The 26,360-nt window shown below is 43.3% G+C and overlaps 2 protein-coding genes across 2 annotated transcripts in view; both read right to left on the bottom strand.

The window, feature by feature from the left end:
• The window catches only part of LOC115542374 (uncharacterized), a 31,313-nt gene extending 15,787 nt beyond the window's left edge, over positions 1 to 15,526 (bottom strand). The window contains exon 1 of the mRNA XM_030354638.1: positions 15,403 to 15,526. The gene's annotated coding sequence lies outside the window, so the exon portion shown is untranslated. The remainder of the gene's footprint in view (positions 1 to 15,402) is intronic.
• LOC115542334 (zinc finger protein 845) lies at positions 5,901 to 8,000 on the bottom strand. The gene has a single exon (XM_030354588.1). It carries the CDS (start codon positions 7,800 to 7,802, stop codon positions 5,985 to 5,987), a length of 1,818 nt encoding a protein of 605 aa, XP_030210448.1. The 5' UTR covers positions 7,803 to 8,000; the 3' UTR covers positions 5,901 to 5,984.
• Positions 15,527 to 26,360: the final 10,834 nt, after the last annotated feature.

Below are 26,360 nucleotides of genomic sequence, written 5' to 3'. Positions count from 1 at the left end.
ATTTCCGTTTTATTATTCATTTTTGTTGCTTCCTTTGCACATTTGTCAGCTACTTAATTTCCTTTAATTCCTATATGCGCCGGTATATTATACTTAGTCCCATCATTTGAATTGTATGTAGGCCTACCGTAATGTTTGCTGCATTTCAATGAAAACATCTGGTCTTCCCTCTGATTTGTTATCCTTCAAGTTGATTAATGAAGAACTGGATTCAGAGCATATTACATATCAAAGGTCTCACCTCCTCAACCCATTGTAATGCTAACAAATTTTCCGTCATCTCTCCTGTATACACCAACAGTCCATCACTGATTCGTTTGGAAATTTTAATGCTGAACTCTGGAACCGACTTTGTTAGCTGAGTTCTTTGAAGCATCTGTATAAATCCGATCCCAACTATAATAGTTACTATCTATATATGTCTTTATTACTTGTGGGTGTAAAATAAATTCCTTATCTTTGTTCTTTTTGTCAAGCAATGTGAGATCACCAATAGGATCAGAAAGTATCCATGGATGTATTACTGAGAGTGGTACCTTTGGACAAATATTTATTTCATTAACTTCAAGTTATCTTGCTTTCTGCTCAATTATTTATCCGAAACTTTTTGTTTCACTTCTCTCCTTTTCCCAACATTGTTTCAGTATATCTTGCGTTGGATGATCTTCATTATGACCTTTTAAATTAACCCAGTAGTTTACAGATAGCTGTGTTTTCCTTAATTCCAGTGGCATTTCTACCATTTCCACTCGTAATGCTGATGTTGGGGTCGTTCAAATAGCACATGAGAATAGTCTCAAAGCCTGATTTTGAATATTATCTAACCTTTTCAGAGATGTGTTTGCTGCAGATCCAAACTCTATGCGACCAGAATCTAATACTGATCTGGTTAATCCTACATAAATGTTTTTAGTGATGTTCTCTCTAATTTCTGAATGTGTAAATTCCATGTAATTCTTTCATCAAACCGCAAACCCAGAAATTTGAGTTGTTGTACTCTATCCAATTCTTGATCACATAATCGAAGTTTTAAATTACCAACAATTATTTTCCTTGCAAAGAACATTGGCATTATTTTATCTATGGAAAATTTAAATCCCCACTTAAATGACCATTCTTCTATTTTAATAATAGCCTCTTGTAGTTTCTTCACATAAATTTCAAATTCCTACCCTTCTGGTTTTGAGCATCGATGGAGGTTATACGTTATTAATTATGAAGAACAAAAGCAAATAAACAAAATCATATAAATAGAAAACAACAGATAATAAATCAAACCCTAAATTAATAAATGAAAAAAAAAAAAAAATTATAGTCTGTCAAATAAACCTGTTGCTTTTGGGTATGCCATAACATTTTTCCATGCTGGTGGTCTGAGTGTGGAAAAGGAGAGTACACCCTCCAAGGTCAAGCTTATTTGACCCAATGCTTTAACATTTTCCAACACTCTCCAAATTGTATGCTTCACATTGCAGTAAAACATGCTCCACTGTCTATCCTCCATTACATTTAGGACAGACCCCTGTTTCATGTTTGCCTGGTTAAGACATGTGTGCCCTATGCGTAGTTATGTGATGATAACCTCACATCTTCTGTTCCAGTAGCCATGTCTCCTTGTTACCACCTGCCTCTGAATTGTATGCAGGAACCGACCCTTATTTTCCCTATCCCATTGTTCTTGCCACACCTTGTTGATTTCTGATTTAATTATTGTTTTTGAGCCATGATGTCTCTCAAAGCGATAACTTTTGGTGTGTTCAAGACACCTCTACGAATTCTATTTTTTGAGTAGGAAATTTCCTTTCCTAACGAGATGACCCGGATGTACTTGGAGGAAAGGTGGGTCGAATTCTAAAAATGCTTAGGCAAGGAGCATAGTCGCGCATATTACAAGCAATGGTTGATTGTGACTGACGTGTATAGAGGGTGACAAGGCAGAGACGTAAAAGAGGCTTTGTTATTCCCAAGGCAAAAGATACATCATTGTTTCCTGTTGACCAGAGAGACCTTGATCAAAATAACTTTTACAACTGAGTATAGGTTTGAAAAGAACAGACAATAAAAGAAGAGGATAGATGTAAGATGGACAAGATTAAATAAAGAGTAGATTCTAACCAAACTATACTAAATCTAAGAGGGGATCCTAATTGAGCCTTTCCCGATGAAGGGTACGCAGCACTGAGGGGGGGGGGGGAAAGAGAAACCTAACTAAGGCTAAAGCGGATTCCTTCTCAAACCACCAACACTTTCCGGCTGGGTCGTGAAGGGAAAAACGGTCTGTCTAGTTACTGGACCAGATAAAATGAGACGGAGAGGTAATAAAGTCTGTCGGCACGAGGACCTTGGATTTATTAAGTAAAGTGGCAACGGTTATACAGAGTCATAAAGCGTGAGAAATCGAATATGTCTAAGTCCCTAATCAGCGCTGATGGTTCGTCCGGAGCTTCGCCTCCGGGGAAGGTCTGCTTCAGAAGAAGATGAAGAGTCCCTGTGTGATACAGTTTTATGCTGTATCCTCCTCTCGATGAGGCGTGTGCGTTTGAGGTGTGTGTGGTTCTGTGTGTTTTGCTTGGCCTTGGCTCCCAGGCCCTGCTGTGTATCCCTTGTGTTCCTCCTAACGGGGGAGAGCTTCGAAATGTCTCCTGTGTGATAAATTAAACCGGGGAGTGCCCCCCCGAAATGTGGCTTCTCAGGCCCTGGTGTGGGCAGGGGTATCTCTTGGTTCCTCCTAACGGGGGAGAGCTCTCAAAATGTCTCAGGTGTGATAAATTAAAACGGGGAGTGCCCCCCCCGAAATGTCTTGTGTGTGATAATTTAATGTGGCTCTCCCTTTCTTGAGGATGACTGGTGCATTGTCTGAGTGTCCACCATCTGCCAGCCTGGGAAATGGGGCCTTCGGCTCCGGCCTTGACCTGACTATATATTATCATGTTTGTGTTCGTTGAGTTAGAGCAAGAGTTGACTATATTGTAATGTGTCTGCCCTGTGATGTGCTCATCAGGCTAGGGTAGGAGTTAGCTATATTTGTAATGTACATGTGATGTACTCAGCAGGTTATTTTTCCCAACAGTCGGGGAAGGGGTTTCTCCGAGGACCAATACTAAAATAGAAAGGAGTCTGAACCGAGCGCGGCGGTATCAGAGTCCTTAAGATGAAAACTATTGCTATGTAGGCCACCGTTTTTTAGAGCAGAAAAGCAGAGGAGAGCAGATCACACGACACCACAGCAGTTGGTATCATCAGAAGAACACCCAAGCACTCGCTGAGGCACCTCCTTGCAGATCTCTCTGCTTAACTCTTTTGGTAACAAAAGCTCTTTTGTTATATGTTTCCAAGTACTTTCCCTTATTTTGCCCGAGGGGCAACACAAGAAGCTTGAAATCATGGAAATGTTTATCACATGCCGAGTGTTCCCATATCATGGGGTCTAAAGGGACACACGTTCTTTGTATTCCTCTAATGTTTCTCCACGAGGAGATATGTTTAAGCATTCAATTTACAACATAAAAAGGGTATATAAAGTAAACAGTTGGCTCTATGATAAGACATTTTAAGGCACACAATTTACCACATAAGAATATATAAAGTAAGCAATTTACTTTATCATAAGATATATAAGGCACACAAGAAGATATAAAGTAAGCAATTCACTTTATCATAAGATATATAAGGCAAACAAGAAGATATAAAATAATCAATTCACTTTATCATAAGATATATAAGGCACACATGTACGGTGACCTTGTTGACAGCATGGTGTCACAGCATGATTCTGGAGTGATTCTGGAACTAGGTTCATCAATATAGTGAGTCCTATCGGGACACACGTCAACACACACACACACACACACACACCAAAATAATTAGCAAACAGAAAAAGAAGAGACCCGACACTAACCCAACCTATGTATATGACCACACGACATAAGGAACGATTAATCATGGTAGGTTTGTTATCATACCAAGAGTATTAAAGAAACACTTGACACTACACTGTGTCTTGTGTTTCAACTCATTGTAGTAATTTGGAGCTGATTGGACAATTCAGCCAATAAATCAAATAGGCTACCTCCCTCAGCAGCATTTGTGCATTGCGCAACATAACTACATGCAGAGAGAAGTGATAATTTGTTAATTAGCAGAGAGCCGTAAAAGCACTTTCTACCCATTTCAGTGGAGGAATTTGACTCCTCAATCACGCAATGTTATACTTAAAAGGAACAAGTAAGTTACATATTAATTAAGTCTTTCGGTATGTAGTATTTAAAAAGAAAAATTATACAACGGTCACAAAGTGCATTTGAAATAGACCTTGAGAATCGGGTAAAACACTATAGGACATTGATCATGATATGCCTCAATATCATGTTGCATATTCTTGAAGAAAGTTGTCCAATCCCGGGTTGCTTTAACTCACTTCATTTATTATAAAGTCCTCGGCATGTTTCGGCATGTTAAGTGAAGCTATACGGAGGGAATTCTAGGAATTGGTAGAACACGTGTGAGAGATAATAACTCTGGCTACTATGGGCCACGGGCAGAGGCCCGTGACCCTTCGCGGGTGTCGCTGAAAATCTCTCGGGCGTTCACTCGACGTCCTCCGTACAGGACGTCAAGTGGGTGTGGCCTATGCAGTGGGCGTTGCCTAGTGGGCGTGGCCGGGGTGACGTTATGGCTTCGGCTTCTTCACTTAATTAAAGGTGAAGGGGAGCAGCCTTCAATAACGTCATGCTCCCCTTGTGGCTATGTGAGGGTAACGCAGCTTATATGATCGGTCCTACTTCCTAGTGGACAAGTGAGGGAAGCTTAGATTCTTAAAATACGTAACAATCAGAATAACAACCATGGGTCAAATAGCAATGACTAGTGGAATGAAAGTGAAAGCAGCGTAAGCTTGTCCAGGCCCTGCACGTCAGGATGTAGGCTATGAATCAGAATACATTTTTAGCTAGTGGGCATCCCAGAAACCAATTTTATATTTTCTTGGGGAGGACCCCCGTCCATTACTGCACCCCACCCACGAATTGGATCACCAGCCGCCGCTGCAAACAGGGAGTGAAGGGGGACCAATGCTAGGAATCTTCTGACTTTGTCCCCTTAGAATAATGCTGCATTCTAGAGGAAGGACCGGCTTAAACTGAGCATCACTGAGAACTTGACATTTAACCAGGGACCTGGTAAAATGGATCATCTTCAACCATTATCGCTATTATGATACAATCCATCCAAAGGTAGTTAGCATTAAGCGCACAGAATGGAAAGGTAAGTGGAATGAACACAATCATGTATAATGTGGGGTTCAATCGCAGTCTTTTTCACAAGTGAACTTTGCAGGCTTTTTGTAATAACAAAGATAACGGTAATGAGTGTTGTGGCAATGTCAAGCAGAACTTTAATATACAAATTATATGAAGCCTGTTTGAATAATTAGTCAATTTCAATGAATTGCTATCCATTCTCCATGGGCCTAGAGATACCTCCCGCCCTCTCTAATAGAAAGGTGTTAAGATAGTTTGCATTTACAACTGTGGGCACCAAGTTTGATACTGAGGCCAATCCAAAGACTTCTTTGTTGTGTAGATTCCTTTAACTGTCTTGCAGCCATGTCCACTTCACCCAAATTGTGAATTGCAATTTAACTTGGTCTCTCCTCTGGCCAATCCTAAACTCCACGAAGGCCCCTCCCCCTGACCTTTGTTTCCTTTGTATTTACCCTTGATGTGAACGTTTCCTATACGAATCATGTACACCCATCGTCTCATTGACTGTATGCTTTTTAACTTTGCTGCCTGTATCTTCCCCTGATCAAGCTCTACATTAAATCAAATATTTTGCTGTCAGAAGTGTCCTAGAAATAAGTTATTCAACACAAACATAAATTAATAAAAACAGCAAGCAAATCAAAAGTTGAAAGCGTTTAATCGTGATGAAAAGAAAAACAAAAAGTAGTAATTTAAAGAACCAATACCAGACAGAGGTCTCAATCAAAGCGTCCCGCTACCCCGTCTCAAAGTGTGCTTGAGCATGTGCACACGCAAATTGCTTGGGTCGCTGTAGCTGGCGTTGCACTGCAGACACACGCAGGGCTTCTCCCCAGAGTGAGTCCTAAGGTGGATCTTCAGGTCGCATTTCCGTTGGAAGCGCTTCGTGCATTGGTCACACTTGTAGGGCTTCTCGCCAGAGTGAGTCATCATGTGTGTCTTCAGGGTGCCTCTCTGACTGAAGCGCTTCGTGCATTGGTCACACCTGTAGGGCTTCTCCCCAGAGTGAGTCATCATGTGCGTCTTCAGGTTGCCTCTCTGACTGAAGCGCTTTGTGCATTGGTCACACTTGTAGGGCTTCCTGTCCGTGTGGTTCCTCATGTGGCTCTTCAGGGCGGAGCTCTGACTGAAGCGCTTTGTGCATTGGTCACACCTGTATGGCTTCTTGCCGGTGTGAGTCCTCATGTGGGTCTTCAGGTGGCCATTCTGACTGAAGCGCATCGTGCATTGGTCACACTTGTAGGACTTCTCCACGGAGTGAGTCCTCATGTGGCGCTTCAGGTGGCCTTTCTGACTGAAGCGCATCGTGCATTGGTCACACCTGTATGGCTTCTCCCCGGAGTGAGTCCTCAGGTGGATCTTCAGGACGCATTTCATACTGAAGCCCTTCGTGCATTGGTCACACCTGTAGGGCTTCTCCCCAGAGTGAGTCCTCATGTGGATATTCAGGGTGCCTTTCAGACTGAAGCCCTTCGTGCATTGGTCACACTTGTAGGGCTTCTCCCCAGAGTGAGTCCTCAGGTGGATCTCCAGGTCGCATTTCCGTTGGAAGCGCTTCGTGCATTGGTCACACCTGTAGGGCTTCTCCCCGGAGTGAGTCCTCATGTGTTTCTTCAGGATGCATTTCCGACCGAAGCGCTTCGTGCATTGGTCACACTTGTAGGGCTTCTCCCCGGAGTGAGTCCTCATGTGGACCTTCAGGGCGGAGCGCTGACTGAAGCGCTTCGTGCATTGGTCACACTTGTAGGGCTTCTCCCCGGTGTGGGTCCTCATGTGGCTCTTCAGGGCGGAGCTCTGACTGAAGCGCATCGTGCATTGGTCACACTTGTAGGACTTCTCCACGGAGTGAGTCCTCATGTGGCGCTTCAGGTGGCCATTCTGACTGAAGCGCATCGTGCATTGGTCACACCTGTATGGCTTCTCCCCGGAGTGAGTCCTCAGGTGGATCTTCAGGACGCATTTCATACTGAAGCCCTTCGTGCATTGGTCACACTTGTAGGGCTTCTCCCCAGAGTGAGTCCTCATGTGGATATTCAGGGTGCCTTTCAGACTGAATCCCTTCGTGCATTGGTCACACTTGTAGGGCTTCTCCCCAGAGTGAGTCCTCAGGTGGATCTCCAGGTCGCATTTCCGTTGGAAGCGCATCGTGCATTGGTCACACCTGTAGGGCTTCTCCCCGGAGTGAGTCCTCATGTGTTTCTTCAGGATGCATTTCCGACCGAAGCGCTTCGTGCATTGGTCACACTTGTAGGGCTTCTCCCCGGAGTGAGTCCTCATGTGGGCCTTCAGGGTGGAGCGCTGACTGAAGCGCTTCGTGCATTGGTCACACTTGTAGGGCTTCTCCCCGGTGTGAGTCCTCATGTGGATTTTCAGGTGGCATTTCCGAGTGAAGCGCTTCCTGCATTGGTCACACTTGTAGGGCTTCCTGTCCGTGTGGTTCCTCATGTGGCTCTTCAGGGCGGAGCTCTGACTGAAGCGCTTTGTGCATTGGTTACACCTGTGGGGCTTCTCCCCGGAGTGAGTCCTCATGTGGACGATCATATTGGCATCGTTGGGAACAACCTTTCCACACAAGACACCGGGCCGGCCCTTGCGGCCGCCCTGATGCCCAGTCAGCTCCTCAAGGCGGACGAGCCGCACGCTGCAGTTCAGGCTCTTGGCCACGCTGTGGTCTGCGGACAGCGAGCTCAAGGCCTCCAGTTCTGACGCGGCAAAGAGGGTGTCATGGCCGTCCACCGCCAGTGGGCCCTCCCCTTGTCCATAGACGCTCAGGATGCGCAGCTCCCCGCTGTGACTTGACATGTGGGAGGAGCCAGGGGTGTCCACACCCAGACTCTCTGAGGTGGCGCCACGCTGCGTGCTGCAGTCTCTGATGTCATTGTCGTCTTCTTCAGAGAGGAAAACAGAAAGAGAGAAAGTAATGTTTTTAATGAATCATTTCACAATAGGTATACAGCATGTACTTTGTACACACTTTTATATTGCAAGAATTATATTTTGAAATTCTTTCCAACTTCTATTTGTTGATTATGCATTTTCCTTGTCGCCCCTTTGGATGGTCAAGGGTTAAAGGCTCCTACTGAGAAGGCAGATTCGAGTACGTGCTCAGTTTATCAAGATTGATTTCTTGCATCGATGCAATGTGTGTACTAACCTACGGCGGGCATGCCTCCACCAGTATCCTCTTCAACCTTGATTGAAATGGTGTCTGGGGTCTCCTGCTTTCCACATAAAGAAGGAAACACACACAAGACATATTCTTTAATTTTCACAGAATAGATGTCAATCCCCACTACCGACAGATTAGGCGTTTTTACACTGCCAAGTTGGTTCGGTCGAGGCTTGGCACACCCTGCAATTTCAATGTCTTGCCTGCGGTTTTTTTTTTTTGATTCAAGACCCTCGCATGCAAGAATGAGTTCACATCTTGAGTGTAGGCTAAAACGCGTTTGACTATTAAAAAGTGCAAAAATGCCAACATATTCTTTATTCTGCTAACCACCAGTTCCTCGCTGTGACAGGACATGTGGGAGGAGCCAGGGGCGTCCACACGCAGACTCTCCGAGGTGGCGCCGCGCTGCGTGCTACGGTCTCCAAAGGCATCGCAGTCTTCTGCAGAGGGAGAAAAAAAATTGTTTTGTTGATTGTTTTGATACACTGTTTGCATAGAAGGAGGAAGTGTGTGTTTGTACACATGAAATAAACTATTTAAATGTACCATTGACATAGAGGGTTTAAAATGTGTACTGCAGACAAAGATTCAGAGTTTTGGAGATGGATGTATCCTCCAGCACCCTCCTCCCTAGACTCAAAGCTCAAGTGGGGGCCAGGTGGAGGACACTGAACGAACACCAGCGCAAAATGATCTGAGCCCGACATGACATGCGCAATTATTCTATTTTGACAATAACAAGCGACAACGTGTCCTTCCCTGTAAGCTGATCAGCTAACATTTATACATTTTGAATTCATTGATGTTTGAGAATGATAAACCAGCTTATGGGGAATCTGTCTTTAAGCCCTTCTGGGCCCTTTACTGATACCATCTTTGAAATGCTACTCCCAAATTTGACTCGTGTTTTAACAGGGCGATGGTCATGATGCTGTTCCAAAGAGGACCAGGCTTTTCAGCGCAGTTAGAATCGAGTACATTCTCAGTTGATCCAGGTTGTTTGCTTGCATGGATGCAATGTGTATTACTAACCTACAGCGGCCATGCCTCCACCAATATCCTCTTCAACCTTGATTGAAATGGTGTCCGGGGTCTGCTGCTTTCCACATAAAGAAGGAAACACACTCAAGACACATCCTTTCATTTGCACAGAACAGTTGTCAATCCGCACTAAGGACACATTATGCATTATTACACTGCCAAGCCGGTTCGTTCGCTGCTTTGCACGCCCTGCAAATTCATTGTCTTGCCTGTGTACAACAGAGGGGGTAAAATCCCCCTTCATCACGGGGCCAGCTATCTTGGTTCACTCGAGATGGCAGGTCTATGCACGGAGAGTACACGTCTTATCAATAAATTGCATACTCCGAATGTCTTTTTTCTTTCGATTCACTCATTCTCGCATGCAAGAATAAGTTGACATCTGAGTGTAGACTAAAACGCGATTCACTATTTACAAGCGCAAAATCAATAACATATTCTTTATTTGGCTGACCACTTTGCTGACCAAGCATCGTAAGGAAAGTTCTTCTGGTACTTTCTCGTAGATTGTACCATCTTTCCCCGCCTTCGTTAAATGCGACTGCATCACCTTCTCTCCCATGATGGTCAGCAGCTTGCAGATATCAGTTATATATATCCAGTTATAACTACTCGAGTTGAAATCGCTGCGTTGTCTCTGTTGTAGAGACAATGCAGCAACACCTCTACCCAAGTCCCTTCCCTGGAACCGCAAAGCTGTCTAATAACATTTACATCTAAATGAAAAGCGCCAATATGAGTGGGGTCTGAGAGGGTAAAATTGGGGTGCGAAATCAAGCCGGTAAATGACCACGGTTAGTGTAAACGCGCGGACCATGCAAGGAAAAAGGTGGGCATAAGACGGGCATATTTGGCAGCGTTTACTGAATCATAAAGGGGTGTGCTTTCTATGGGTGTGTGCAGCTCTTCAGGACGGACCAGCCGCTCACCGCGCTCCAGGCTCTTGGCCGCGCTGTGGTCCGCAGACAGCGAGTTCAGGGCCTCCACTTCTGACGCGGTGAAGAGGGTGTCATGGACGTCCACCGCCAGAGGGCCCTCCCCTTTACCGTAGACGCTCAGGATCTTCAGCTTCCCGCTGTGACTGGACATGTGGGAGGAGCCAGGGGCGTCCACACCCAGATTCTCCGAGGTGGCGCCGCGCTGCGTGCTACGGTCTCCAAAGGCATCGTTGTCTTCTGCAGAGGGAGAAAAAAAAAAGACAGAAAGTAATTGTTTCGGTACACTGTTTGCATAAAAGGAGGAACTGTGTATTTGTACATTTGAAACTATTTCATAGTATGTGCATTGACAAAGAGGGTTTAAAATGTTTCAGAGTTTTGGAGAGGGATGTCTCCTCCAACACCCTCCCCCCTAGACTCAAAGCTCAAGCGTGGGACAGGTGGAGGACACTGAACGAACACCAGCGCAAAATGATCTGAGCACAACATGACATGAGAGACAAGCGCAATTAGTCTATTTTTGACAATAACAAGCGACAATGTATCCTTCCCTGTTAGCTGATCAGCTAATATTTATACATTTTTAATTCATTGATGTTTGAGAATGATAAACCAGCTCATGTGGCATCTGTCTTGAAACCCTTCTGGGCTCTTGACTGATTCCATCTTCGAAATGCAACTCCCAAGTTTGACTTGTGTTTTAGCAGCCGCTGGTCAAGATGCTTTTCCAAAGAGGACCAGGCTTTTTAGCGCGGGTAGAATCAAGTACATTCTCAGTTTATCAAGGTTGTTTGCTTGCATAGATGCAATGTGTATTACTAACCTACGGCGGCCATGCCTCCCCCAATATCCTCTTCAACCTTGATTGAAATGGTGTCTGGGGTCTGCTGCTTTCCACATAAAGAAGGAAACACACACAAGACATCTTCTTTCATTTTCACAGAATAGTTGTCAATCCCCACTAACTACAGATTAGGCATTTTTACCCTGCCAAGCTGATAAAATCCCCCTTCGTCTCGGAGCTGGCTTGCTTGGTTCACAGGAGAAGGCGGGGCTACACACTGGAGGACTTTTTACAATGAATTGCAAAAAAACATAAATATATTTTTTTTGATTCAAGACCCTCGCGTGCAAGAATGAGTTCACATCTGAGTGTACGCTAAAACGCGATTATCTATTTACAAGTGCAAAAATCCCAACATATTCTTTATTTTGCTAACCACTTTGCTGACGAAGCATTGTAAGGAAAGTTTGTCTGGTACTTTCTCTTAGATCGACCATTTTTCGTCTTCTTTAAATGCGACTGCATCACCTTCTCTCCCATGATGGTCAGCAGCTTGCGGATTTCACCGCCTCTCCAGTTACAACTATTCATGTTGATATCGCTGCATCGTCTCTGTTGTAGAGACAATGCAGCAACACCTCTACCCAAGCCTCGCCCCTAGAGCCGCAAAGCTGTCTATCGCATTTACATCAAAATGAAACGGCCAATATGTGTAGGGTCAGAGAGGGTTAATAAAGCCCGTAAATTACCTCGCTCAGTGTAAACGCGCGGATCACACAGGCGAAGTTGGGCATAAGACGGGAATATTTGGCAGTGTAAAAACGTTTACTGAATCATAAAGGTGTGGGCTTTCAACAGTGTTGGGAACGTTACTTTAAAAAAGTAATTAGTTATAGTTACTCACTACTTGTTCCAAAAAGTAACTGAGTTAGTAACTGAATTACTCTATGATAAAAGTAACTAGTTACCAGGGAAAGTAACTATTTGCGTTACTTTAAAAAAAAGAAAGTTCCTATATGTGAAAGATTTGGATTTTTCTGAGCAGTTTTCACTTGGCCTGAATGTGTTAAATGGTTGAACTGCCCATTCAAGGCCCTGATATGCTTCCAACTGAGGCCCCGTCCACACTAACCCGGGTAAATCTACAAATGCATCAATATTCATCCGTTTAGTCCTTCCGTCCAAACTAAAACAGAGAATTCCGACGCTGAAAACGATGCTTTTCGAAAACTATCGCTGAGGTGGATAAATGTGAAACCGATGGGTTTGCGTTGTAGTGTGGACAGACGGAGGCTTTCAGAAACGATGACGTTCGATTGCCATGACACTGCCATGACACTGCCACAAGCTTGCGCTATAGACCGAGAAGCTCATCAAAAGAATGGCAGGTGAAAATCAAATGAGGATCTCTCTGTACATTGTACTAATTTATCTCCAGAAACAACTCGACATATTGAGTCAAACATAATCGTTGCTCCAACGCCGGAGGCGAGCGCTGTACTTAATGTTCTTAAGTGATGCTATAAAAAGACGACAGTTCAAACCGTCGCCTACTTGGAGCGGCGTTTCTGGACAAGACCGGGTCGAAAATGATTAACCAGCTGATCAACTGTGAATATCATCTGATCGTGCGCCTGTAATCTTAACAGAGAGGGGTGGCGGAGTAACGTAACCATTACAACAACTGTTTATCAAAATGATTTCTGTGTGGAACGTGGATGCAAAACATTGTGAAAACGATATGAAAACGATAGTGTGGACGGTGATCTTTTTCATTGTGGATGGGCGTTTTTACATTTACCCGGGTTAGTGTGGATGGGGCCTGGATTTCAATTTGCTTGGTTGCAAAGGCTGTGGAACATCTGCCAGATACTACAGAAAATTCCAACTTTTCATCTGATTGCTCCGTACTCGCCATTTCTGCTGCTTCATCGATTCGGTTTGGTGTGTGCGTTTGCGTGTGTGTGGCGCGCGTGTCCTGGCTTGTGTGTAAAAACACTGGCTCCGATTGGCCACCATGAAACATGACTCTGCCTTAGCCAATCATAATCGCTTATCTCGTTGTTAAACCACCCGGTCACACTAGCAGTTTGTGTTTGGAGCCAGGGATGCGTTCAGATTACGCAGTTTATTCAATCAATTCATAGTAACGCACTGCATTTCGTACAGTAACGGTAACGGCGTTGTAGGACGGAAATAGTAATTAGTTAGAATACCCCGTTACTGAAATAATAACGGCATTACGTAACGCCGTTCTTTTAAACGGCGCTATTCCCAACACTGGCTTTCAATGGGTTTGTTTTAGAGTTGTAACAGAGGAAACCTCTCTTTTGGATGGTGAATGAGAAGATGATTTCCAACCTGCACACTCAGCTCCTCGCGGCAGACCAGCCGCTCGCCGCGCTCCAGGCTCTTGGCCACGCTGTGGTCGGCAGACAGCGAGTTCAGGGCCTCCACTTCGGACGCGGTGAAGAGGGTGTCATGGCCGTCCTCCGCCAGTGGGCCCTCCCCTTTTCCGTAGACGCTCAGAATCTTCAGCTCCTCGCTGTGACTGGACATGTGGGAGGAGCCAGGGGTGTCCACACCCAGAATCTCTGAGGTGGCGTTGCGATGAGTGCTACGGTCTCCAAAGGCATCGCAGTCTTTTGCAGAGGGAGAAAAAAAGGAAAAATCAATTGTTTTGATACATTATTTGCATAAAGGGAGGCATTGTGTATTTGTACACATGAGGGAAACTCTTGTATGTAACATTGACACAGAGGGTTTAAAATGTGTACTGCTGACAAAGATTCACAGTTTTGGAGAGGGATGTCTCCTCCAGCAACCTCCTCCCTAGACTCAAAGCTCAAGTGGTTGGCCAGGTTAAGGACACTCAACGAACACCAGCGCAAAGTGATCTGATCACAACATGACATGCGAGACAAGCGCAATAATTCTATTTTGACACTAAAAAGCAACAACGTGTCCTTCCCTCTAAACTGATCAGCTAACAATCATGCATTATGAATTCATTGATGTTTGAGAATGATAAACCAGCTCATGTGGCATCTGTCTTAAAACCCTTCTGGGCTCTTGACTGATTCCATCTTTGAAATGCAACTCCCAAGTTTGACTCGTGTTTTAGCAGGGCTTTGGTCCTGATGCTTTTCCAAAGAGGACCAGGCTTTTTAGCGCAGTAAGAACATAGCATCAGCCTAGAATCTATGCTGCCTAGAATCTACCAAATCAAAGAAAAAAAATACTCAATGAGTAATGTACACACCTTCACTTTTAAAATGGGGCTGCATAGACTTTAAGGACAGCTTTCTGCCTACAAATATGCGTTTCCAGGTTTTCGGTCTGGCAGGCAACATCCCTTGAGAGAAGCTGCTGAATGTAAGCACTTGATGAGCTGGCCTGCGTAGAGACAACAAAGAAAAATCGGTACTACATTTTTTACCTTGTATGTATTCCAGGTGCAAGTTGTAAGAAGATATAAGAGAAGCATGTTTAGTGAATTACATAATACTTAAAATGAGTTATATGAAATGATATTACATCCTTGATTTGTTTACATATTTTATAGTTCATCTCAACAACTCAATACCATGACATCAAGCTCTGCAGAAATCGGCTAATAACCCTTTGATTTGAATCAAGTGTGAAGGGGAAAATATGCCTATAATAGTGCGTTCCAGGTACACTTTTTTGCCCGTAAATAACCAGCTATAACTGGGAGTACAAGAGGGTAGAAGGGTGCCACATGTATTTAGGATGAGTTTAACAGGTCGATCATCTCCTCATCAGTAAAATGCTAGAACTACTGCGGTCCAGTGGCCGGTAAAATACAGTTGTATTCGTTTGTTGTATGGTGAGCAGACATTGTTAAACATTGCATTCCCTTGGTATCCAAGCAGTAGAGATCAGTGCCTGTAGCCCCTTTGTTGAATTGTGCCCATTCTCGTGTGATGCCCCTTGCTTTCTGAGGTGCACACTCGAGTTACAGTGCGTGTATTTATAGTTATGAATGGGTGGCAATGTTTTAGTCCGCTGTCCTTTCTTTAAAAGGTCCATGGTATTACACACATAACTGATGCTATCTACCGTAACATTCGCGACAGTAACTTGGCCGTTAGCTGTAGCGCTAATGCTAAAGCAACATTATAATGCTAACAAGGTGACCATATACAGTAAAGCAACACAATGATATGGCGTTAGTTAACTTACTTTTTCGAGGTTTTGTACATCCAAACACTGAGCAACTGCGATGCTTCGCTCGTTTGCAAGCCACGGTGTCTCTCAATGAAAGAACTATGTGTACACGTTCGTAACTCATTTTCTCATGGGCGGTCGGGACAAATAATCTGGGGGGGCAAAATAAGAGAAAGGGGAGGTAACCCTTCCCCGTAATTTCCTTTTTATTTATAGGACATGGTTAAAAATAATTCAAACCAAAATAACGAGCATTAAAAAAATCCTACGCAATAAATTATACAGTTCAAATTATACCGTTTTTTAAATTATGATGATGTTCAGCTCGTATGTCAAAAGAAATCAAAGCTTTTGGACCAAACAATAACACAGTATTTGAACAGATTAACCGAAACCATCAAACAAGAAATGAAAAACAGAAATCCACTGCTCCAACTCATAACAATTCATTATTTTTTTCTGAAGGTTCTTATATAGTGGTACATTTTAAGCCTTTTGCATTCGTTCAAAGTTTCCCTCTGGCTTAGGAACTTTCCACACACACACACACACACACACACACACACACACACACACACACACACACACACACACACACACACACACACACACACACACACACACACACACACACACTGTCGTGGCAATTTCTCTGTCAGACTTTGCGTCTAAGACAGATGAGATATTTAGATGCAAAAAGCACACAATACTGTTGACAATTAGTGGTCATATATATTTGTAATAAAAGTACGAACAAAGATACATCACAACATGCATCAACAAACAATAAAATCTGAGGCCTCAGATGGGAGCTTCTCGTTGCGTGTTACTTCATACTTAAAGGTACGCTCGAGAGAAGTCCACAGATTGTTCCGAGTCGTGAGTTCTTATTCACTTGGGATGGGTTCTGGAGGGGGTGTGTCCCCCAATAAACCAAAAGCCTTTGTTTACCAGGTGACCGGCCGTGCCATGTAACCCTCTGGCTTCGTTGACGCTAGCCAGGGGGTCGAGGAACAGGCCCATACATCAAAGGATTGCATGGAAGATGATTTACAAGACACGAAAACATAGGAACAGGCAGGCAATAAAACGCATCACACAACCCTAGAAGGTTCACACTTTAGATGACCCATAAGGAGAGGAGAAGGCAGGCAATATATGCATCACACAAAATAGTACCAAACCTTAAGTTCATAGATAGACCAAAAACGTAACAACGTGTAGATTTTCCATCACAATCCCCCCTTTGATTATTTATAATCACAAAATGATGCAACCTTTAGGATTAAAATGATCACTTAATCACAACATGCATATGTTCATAATCTACTATGTCCGACCATGGCCTCCAAGTACAGATATTTATACCACCGTTCGCTTTTGCAGAAGGTAGCATAAAATCACCTAACATCACCTGGAAAAATACAATTAAACTTCCATCACACTATCAATCCCATCAGATAGTGGTCCAGGGCTGGTGTCCATTCTGAATGATGTCGATTCTGGCCCCATCTCTCCCCAGGCCAGAGACAGTCTTTTGGGCCTGGTTCTGACGTGATTTCGGTGTGCAAGGGTGAGTTACTTGCACTTCACCCTGGTTTCAGTGTTGGGGTGACGGCCAAGGGGGTTGGGTCGGGAAGGGACCTTTGTTGTTGGTGACGGTGCCCGCTTGCAGTGGCTGGCGTGGGTCCGGGTAGCACTCTTAGCTACCTTGCTCTGATCCACAGGACTTGGAATGATTCCAACCACCTTGGTGAATTCCAGGCACGTCTTCGATAGTAATCCATGTATCGTGGAGTTGCCCTTCCTTGGGCTGTATCTGCAGTTGCCTTGGCTTGTTGTCCCGTAGACGTTGTTCTCTACGGGACCACTCTCCCTCTCTACTGTCCCACCACTCCGAGGGTGGTGGGACAATGGTCGCGTGGGTCAATTCTGTTGGATGACTTGGTTCACCAAATGTGAACCATTGTCACTGGATAATTTCTTTGGGAATCTCCCTTTTTGATAATTATCCACATAAACATCACAATCAAGTCATCTGTTTCCATATATTCAAAAGTCATAAAAATAAAAACTGAAAAAAAACTAAAACAAAGAAACAAGGCTACCTTTTAAAAACATTTCTAAACAAAAATATTCTTATTTGATGTGTCCTTAATGCTGCTTCTCTCATACGTTCGTCAATTCACCTTGTTGCCATTTTGGCCATAAAACATTAACAAAATAATATAAGAATCTGCATTTTCAATATTAGGCAATACACTTCTGTTGTCCCCGTCACGTTGTCAGTCGGGGGTCAGTCGGGGTCAGTCAGGGTTGTGTGATATGGTTGGCCATTAAACTGGTTGTGATAGACTGTAATAATCGAGTATCCACTGTCTACAATAGCCCGTTTGTTTAAAATAACCATATATAATTATTTTATTTATTTATTTATTTTTTGTATTATTCTTCTCCCTTGGTGGACCAAATTAGTCATATTATGTATTGAAATATTGTCCCTAAGGACCATGCGAGTCTGGTATACTATCACATGCATTGCCCCCCCCCCCCCCTTTGACAGCCCATGGGCCCAATCCAGCCCATGTCATGTCGGGGGGGTTTGCAAGGGACAGATGTGGGGCTGAGTCGGGATTATAGAATCCCTTCACTTCTTTGTCAGAAGTTACGGTTAAAATGCAAAACTTCTAATTTCAAAGCAACAATTTCCCCCATCAAACATAGCTGTATCACAATTTTTTATTTATTTTTTTGAACCACAGTTCCTCGACCACCGCTAATTGTCCACCATAAGACATTCTGGCAGTAAAATGCAAATCATCTGTGGGCATGTATTGTATTTCTGGCTGGCTCTGCATGCAATGGTGTGCGTTTGTTATCAGTATGTCAGCTATTGACCCCGGTCCCTCTTGCAGCAAGTCCCGTGAATAAAAGCACCCTGTTGCACATGAAACACACGAGTATGCTTGTATCATGGGGCTTGCATCGGAGGTAACCGTGAGGCCTATGTCGGTGCAAATGACACTTTAAATCTAGCTGATCAGGTCGCGTAAGGCTGGTAAGAACCATACAACATTTTATGAACAGAGATATAAAGGTGACCTCATGGCGTCTGGAGCCCTGTGAAGTATTGATAAATGTAATGCATTCTTTAGCCCACCCACCCAAAATCACCACCAGCCGTCACTGGTCCCAGTGTAATTTGAGAAATGCATCCCTGCCGGCGATTTTCATTGGATTAGGAAATTATGGGCGGGACTATTTTGTCCCGCCCACGGACGCTCTTGCATCTACGGATACGAATACTTTTGCTACACATTTACCACCTAGACGTGGTGCAAAACAACCTGCAAAAAAACCCACAGCTGAGACTTGCAGGAGCAGATTCGAGCAGTTGTAAAATGGATTTGTGTTCGCTCATTAAAATGCTGAATTAACATAGCGTTGTTCATCATTTGATTTGTGAGGAAAGTTTTCACAGATATGCATCTTCTGATGCATTAGTTCAAATTTGGGTTTACGAATGCACACCTTTTCGGCATGTTCTCAGATTATGAAACACGGGTGTGCGAATGTGTTTTGCACCAACTGCGCTGCAATAATTGCTGCTGCCAGTGCCAGCATCTAACGCATCGCGCGTTGCGGCCGAACCATTTCGCAAGAGCTCAGGGGGAAGGGCAAATGACAATATGTTAAATAACTAACGAAAACGTTATGGAAATCGACAGTTGTGAGTTTAATAAGTTTATTTCTAATTACCATTTCTTTGTAATGAGACATTAAAAAAAAAAAAAAAGCCAAGAATATTAATATTATATAATTGCCATCCGCGGGCCGTGGGCCGTGCTGCGTTGGGCCGGGCCCTTAGAATCAGTACCACTTTTCCCCGCCAGGCAGCGCCCCTGATTGTAGCAAAAGGATTTGTGCACCTGTAACACAGATTTGCGTACTCGTAGACCCTATTTTGTGTTTACAATGGTATAAAAAATATTTACGACTACAAATGTACTGTTACACATTTGTGACTTTAGAGTACACTTGCAAAATAAATATATACGACTTCAAATTTACTGTGACTTTAGTGTACCCATTCAAATTCTGCAGTTACAGGTGAAGACTTTTGCTACAATAATACCTTCATAAATCTTGCGATCCCGTGGCACGAGATCTCGTCACACCCCTACTGTGTACCCCATCACTGAATTCCATATAATTACAAAATTATATGCCAAATTACATGTTTTTTACCAAATGTATAAAAAGAGCACCCCCCCCCCCCCGCTTCCCTGAAATGCAACAGCCTTCAAAGCTCTCGTCTTAACACATCGGAGGCGGAGCATCCTTTCTCACCGCAGTTTTTTTGAACTGCCGCTCAGTAAAACATATCTACGGTCAATAATGGGACAAGAACGCTTGAGTGGCACATAGGGTGTCTTATGATGACTTGATTAGTGATTCTGCTGCCAGGAAAAGTCATCGTGCACCTTTGTAAAGCCGCCTGCAGCTGCTGAGAATGCACAGGCAATGGGGGGGGGGGGGGGGGCCTCCCTGAGCGATTTATGACCAATTATGCTTAGGGCCTCCAAAAGCTTAGCCGATGACCATACTGTAGCAACCCTAGACACTTTTAAGAGTTTGTGTGTTGTGCATACTAATGTAAATTGTAGCACGTTATGCCAGTTGTGTTTTACTTTTAGCAGTTGTTCCTGCCTGCATTATTTGGAATGTGTTATGTGCCGGTAGGGTCAAAGTGTCCAATCTGTGTTCTTCCCTCCCGGTTTTCTTTCTGTCCCGCTCCTTATTGGCACCATCTATAGTTTCTCAGGGTTAAAATGCCCAGTCAGTATTAGAATATCATTAAAGCCCATAAATCATACTCTAAATCAGAAGAATCATTGACGAGATAAAGGACTTGATAAGACACAATCCAAGCTGGTCATGACCTGAATCTCACTATAAAGTATACCAAAACAAAATCGAAATGTTTGGTTTTTCTTCAGTTTCAAACTATCGTGTTCAGGGAATCAATTGCCGACAACAGATCAGTAAGGTTCCAAAGGAGCAAAAAATATATAAAAATGTTGCATGCTTAAGTCAGGAAACTAAAAAACATGTAGAAAAGGGTATCTGAGGTTAAATACAAATAACCTTAATGTAATGGAATTCCTGTGGAAATGGCACATTTGAAAGTCAAAAGAAAATCCTGAAAGTAGGCCTGTATATTCCTATGTAAAGTAGGTTTGGAGACTGATTGTGGACCTTGTGCATGGCTGGAGGATGACCAGGCTTCCAGGGCCCGTGGGCTGCCCGTGTTTCGGCTCTTAACTCAACTTCAATGCCGCTTAGGACAGGTAATGCTACAGTTTTTGCCATTTTAAAAGCCATCAGCAATGAATGATGATGAGACGCTACATCCCAACCAAATCATATTGATCAATGGGAAAAAAACGATCTATATATTACATCACATTTATTTTGCAGATGCTTTTGTCGAAAGCAACTTCGGTTATTGCATTCAACGATGAGGATAAAACCCATAAAGTGCAAGGATCATTAAAGTGCATACAACCTCATGAATGCACAAAGCAACTGCTTTTATGAGCTACACTCAATCTACCTTTTAGCCAATGTGCCATGTTTGCATGGCCCACTGGCACAAGTGTTCTGGTGGATGTTACCTGAACATTATTAGGCATTTCTTTAAACATTTTTGGTAATTTCCTGCAAGTGCTCGATTTGCGTGAATCTATTAAATTATGAGTATTAATCGCAATCCTGCACTGAAAGGCAGGCCCTGAGACAAATGTATTTTATTTATTGTTCCACTTGAGCCAGGAACCCTACTTAAAACTGTCTTCTATCATATCTAAGAATCCAAATAGCGAACATAAATACATAGCACAAATAAATAGCCCTAGGTCATATTTGAAAAAATATTCGCTGATATGCTCAGAATCAATTCAATTAATCATATAATTATTTGAATAGTCGGTTATGGGTAGGGTTCAGTCTAAGAAGATTTAAATTGATTAGTTAAGGGGTATAGAGGGAGATCTGGTAGTTCAGTTTTTTACCTTCACTTTTACTTGGTGGTTTAGATCGACTTTGTTTTGGTAGTTGAGAGAGAAGTAGGCTACCAAGGGTCCGACCACAATTATATTTATATTATATTTTGTAATGATTTGTCTGATATCATTGCAGTGGTCTGCTATATAATTACAAATAGCCAACAAAGCTCTAAGTGACCATCAAAATCGAGTATTCAACAAAGACGTGTTATTAGTCAAAACATTGAATAGGAGATAAATACCCAATAAAAGTCCTTACAACCCGTTTTCAAGCCATCAACAAAAAGCAAATTGGAAGGAAGGTGAATATTTGCAGACTTTATTTGTATACATGGACTCCTGGGCGAGTGCCAATTTTACTATCTGGCCCTGGCGGACGCGTGTGCAGCGAGACATCTCAGGCCTCATTAACTTTGTGTGAGACATGTCAACACGTTACATGAAGGATCAGGGGACAACTCTGGTTGTTATCTGTCCCCTTATCGGAAATAATATAGTAATATAATTTTCCTATTCTTAACCGACGGTGAAATGAAATAATCACATATTGTAACGTTGCTGTAGACATCCATTTTATTGTTTTAAAAAGCTCTGTACATATTACAAAGTGTTTTGCGATATCTCCAGTTTGTTCCACTACGGAGGAGAATGGCGGGAGATGTCCTGAGTGTGTGTGGTGATGGCTGGTTTTACCTGTGTGCATGGTTGATCAAACAGGTGTGCAGCCGCACCCAGTCCCGGAGTCTAATCCGTTTGACTCGGGCCGGGTGTGGCTGCTTAAACCAGCCATTAACCAACACTCCACACTTTAAACTGTTGGCCAAGCCCTGACACACTGGCCCAGCAGTGAAATTTGGAATTACAAGGGCTTCCTGGCTAATTAGTTTATTTTGCCTATACAATTAGAGAGTTGGAACATACTTCTTGGGTCGAAGTTAAAATAGACAGACAGAGAGAGAGAGAGTTGTACACCCTGCTAGTAATCAAACGACTCATTGACCGCTACACAAGGGAAACCAAAGGTAAGTGTCTTAAATCAAAGGAGAACGGTACCATTAGAAGCAGCCTGCATTCATTCATTATTAATGAATATATATTAAATAAAACCATCTTAATGATAATGATATCATAGAATAAATAATTACACGGTTATCAACAAAAGTATGCTTCTTTCAACTGCTTTATTAATATGGAGATGTTTTATTCAACTAAAATTAAGTGAAGTGTAAGACGTAACGCAAGAAATTGGAGAAAATTGTAACTTCCTTTTCTATTATGTAGAAATGAAAGCAATGGAATGGATACAAACTCTTCTAATCTCAGGTTGGTGTATTTGTGTCTACGTTACCAATGGGTGTATTATTGCATTCCTATTCATGTTTATGAATGTGAAAATATTCAACTGTGAGTCACGTGATTATTTACCCTAACAGGACTGTGTATCCCGTCCTTCTGTGCCGACTACCGCCAACACTGTTTAATTGAAACCCCCAAATCCTGGTCTGATGCCCAGAGCTACTGCAGAGAGAGAGGCTATGACCTGGCCACCATAGACGACATGCGGGCAATAAAGTCACTGCTGGCCTTGAATGCAGACAGAGCTCATGATGAGCTGTGGATCGGCCTTCATTATGGGGGTCCTGAAAGGTGGCATTGGTCACTGGCAGACAAGGACTTCTACCAAGAGGGAGAAAGAAATTACCGTAATTTCAACGGAGGGGATGGTAGGTTCGTTGTGCAATCTTACAGCGGTAAATGGATAAGGCATTACCGTGACAAAAAACACCGGTTTGTGTGTTATGATGGTAAGGAAACATACGCACATCATGGATATGGATCATACACTTTTATGAAAAAATGATGCATTAATATATTAATATTATATCAATTGAAGGTGCTGTAGGTAAGGTCTAACTACAATTTGTGCTATTTGAGTGTAATTAGTTAGAAATGGCCTAGCCAAGCTATTAGCGAGAGAAGTGTGCTGCGAGAATCTGTTTCTAGTTGACCGCGCCTTCCTCTGTATGAGAACGTTTAGATTTAGAACGCTCCCGGGGCCTCTCTTACCAATTTAGGCCTTCCTGATTGGTTCAGGGAATACATCTAGTCTGTCAATCAAAGGTGCTTGAAATCAAACCTTCTCAATGGCAGCGAAACATATGGAGGGCGGGAGAAGATATTTTCCGATTCGCTCTTTTCTTCCCTCTCTTTACAGCTCTAGCCTTCCACATACAGCACCTTAAATCCATAACGTTTGTGTATTTGTTAACGTGTTATTCATGAAATGCATTCAATGCAAACATATGAATGAATGCTTTTGTCAGGTAACAGAGAAGGTGGAGACCGATATGTCTTAGTGAGAAGGGTGGTTACCTGGACTTCGGCGAAAGCGTACTGCAGGAGTCACCACACGGACCTGGTCAGCATCAGGAACTCAACAGAGAACCAAGCAGTCGTGGAGCTAAGTGGTGGTTATTATGTCTGGATCGGCCTCTTCAGTGATGCATGACTCTGGTCTGACGGGCGCTACTCCTCCCTTCGACTCTGGGATCAAGATACATTTGTTGTGAATTTCCCTCAAAGTTGCGCTGTGATGACTAGCCACATTTCTGGAAGATGGAGCCAACGATCATGTGACGAGCTGCATCCGTTTCTCTGCACCTGTAAGCAACCGTTGAGTGTTTTGGAGATGCATTAGTCATCTCTTATTAGGAAATATATTGCATTCAATATTAACATTTGAAAAATTCATCCATATGGTCCTTCTTTGAATCAAGCAGTTGGAAAGTCCAGTTACATTACGTGTGTGTGTGTGTGTGTGTGTGTGTGTGTGTGTGTGTGTGTGTGTGTGTGTGTGTGTGTGTGTGTGTGTGTGTGTGTGTGTGTGTGTGTGTGTGTGTGTGTGTTTGACTGTGACTCAGGTACTAGGAAAAGGGTTCTCAAGGTGAAGGTGCGTTCAGAGGACATCCAGGTACTGAATGACCCTGCCATGAAAACTGCCATCCTAAAACAAGTGAGTCTTGACAGCCTTTAGGTGGTTTGCGGTGGTTATTGATGACCCGTCAGCCTTCACCATCATTCAACACCTTCATTCAAAAATAATAAAGGGTTTTATAGGATGTTCCTCAATAAATTTAGTTGATGACCGATCAGACCAAATCGCTTAACTTTCACTTTTATTATTTTTTTAAATGGGGACATCACTGGGTAAATCCCCAGCCAGGATCAGACCACCAGAAACAGGGTACTGTCCCTGGAAAACTGGGAATTATGGTCACCCACCGTGATGAACAATTCCTAGCCCTTGCTGTTTTTATTAGACGTGGTTCATGGCATCAACCAACACAATCGCTACCTTGCCGACCATTCAAGGAGATTGTGATGGCTGAGGTTTCATGAGACATAGCCTGCTCTAGAGCAAATACATTTTGGTTTTGTTCTCAGACCCAACAGTTGCTGAACGATGCGACTTCAGGCAACCACCATAAGATGATGTGGAAAACCAATTCTGATGGACATGTCTTCACCAAGGAGCAGTGTCCGGAAGAAGACGGCAACGTTTAAACTGATCAACTGACCATGAGCAATCCCAAGACCTCTGTAATGTTGTATAGTCTCACAATCAGTAGATTATAGATATCTAAAGTCTGTCTGAAGATGACCTCAAGTCTGGTCGAAAGGTCATCCCTCTTTTGTTATTTTTGGCCAGATCTCACTATAGTCACAATTGTGATAAATAGTCAAATTTCTAGAGTAATGTTGGCGTTATTTGTTACATTTTCATTTGTAAACCACATAACCTTGTTATATTCCATTTGAGGATGAATAGCATAACTAAAAGGAGAATTAAGATCGAAGGAACTATTTATTTTTGTAGGGATCATGAATGTCAATTGGGTCACATGTCTCATACCTTGGTTTTAGGTTAGCAAAAGTTGCAAAAGAGTTTCTTGAATGTATAATCAAATGCTTGCAATATATAACCAGGACTTTTAGTAGCTCTATGATGTCACTAAAGAAGGGTTAGCCTGAAAGGGGAGCTTGTCTATGTTACCCGGGTCCTATGTTCCCCGGGTCCTATGTTCCCCGGGTCCTATGTTTCCCGGGTCCTATGTTCCCCGGGTCCTATGTTCCCCAGGTCCAATGTTCCCCGGGTCCTATGTTCCCTTCTTTTTATGAGACTGGGGAACATAGGACCCTTTTTTAAAAAAAAAAGGTCCTAAGTTCCCCACTTTTCCCAAAAAGGGTCCGATGTTCCCCGATATGTATGTGACCGGGGAAAATAGGACCCTTTTTGGAAAAAAAGGTCCTATGTTCCCAACGTTTCCCAAAAAGGGTCCGATGTTCCCCGATATGAATGTGACCGGGGAACATAGGACCCTTTTTTTGATAAAGGGTCCTATGTTACCCGGTCTGTTACTTTTTCCACCATTACTGCCAAATTCCGGCCGAGATAACTACCATTGCATGTCTTTACCTTTTGTGGAAGAGGAAGAGACGTCGGAGAACCCGACAGACCCGGCACCCGTAAACAAACCCCGAGAAGCCCAATCCCTACGAGAGCTCCCCGCGCTACAGCCATCCGGAGGCACACAGAGCTTTTGGCCGTGATGTTATATACAATTATATTACATTATCTACTATCATATATAGAGCTCCGGGAGTCGCAAACGGCAACAATCACTTTCTCCTCCATGCTGCAGTTCACCCCGGACTGCACTGCACAGAGTTAGCAGGTTGAACGCTGATTGGCTGTTGCGGGGAACATAGGACCCGGGGATAATAGGACCCGGGGAACATAGGGATGACCCCCCGGAAAGAGTATATGAGGCTCAGCCTCTGAGCAGAATGTTGGAGCCTCAGATACTGCTGAGGGACTCATGTCCACTCCACATTCGGGTTCAG

The sequence above is a fragment of the Gadus morhua genome, chromosome 4, assembly GCF_902167405.1.
Source record: "Gadus morhua chromosome 4, gadMor3.0, whole genome shotgun sequence".
Lineage (NCBI taxonomy): Eukaryota > Metazoa > Chordata > Actinopteri > Gadiformes > Gadidae > Gadus > Gadus morhua.
This window is presented reverse-complemented; position numbering and strand designations above follow the sequence as displayed.

Coding starts and splice junctions, on each gene's coding strand:
- LOC115542334 (XM_030354588.1), bottom strand. CDS start 7,802: ATGATCGTCCACATGAGGACTCACTCCGGGGAGAAGCCCCACAGGTGT.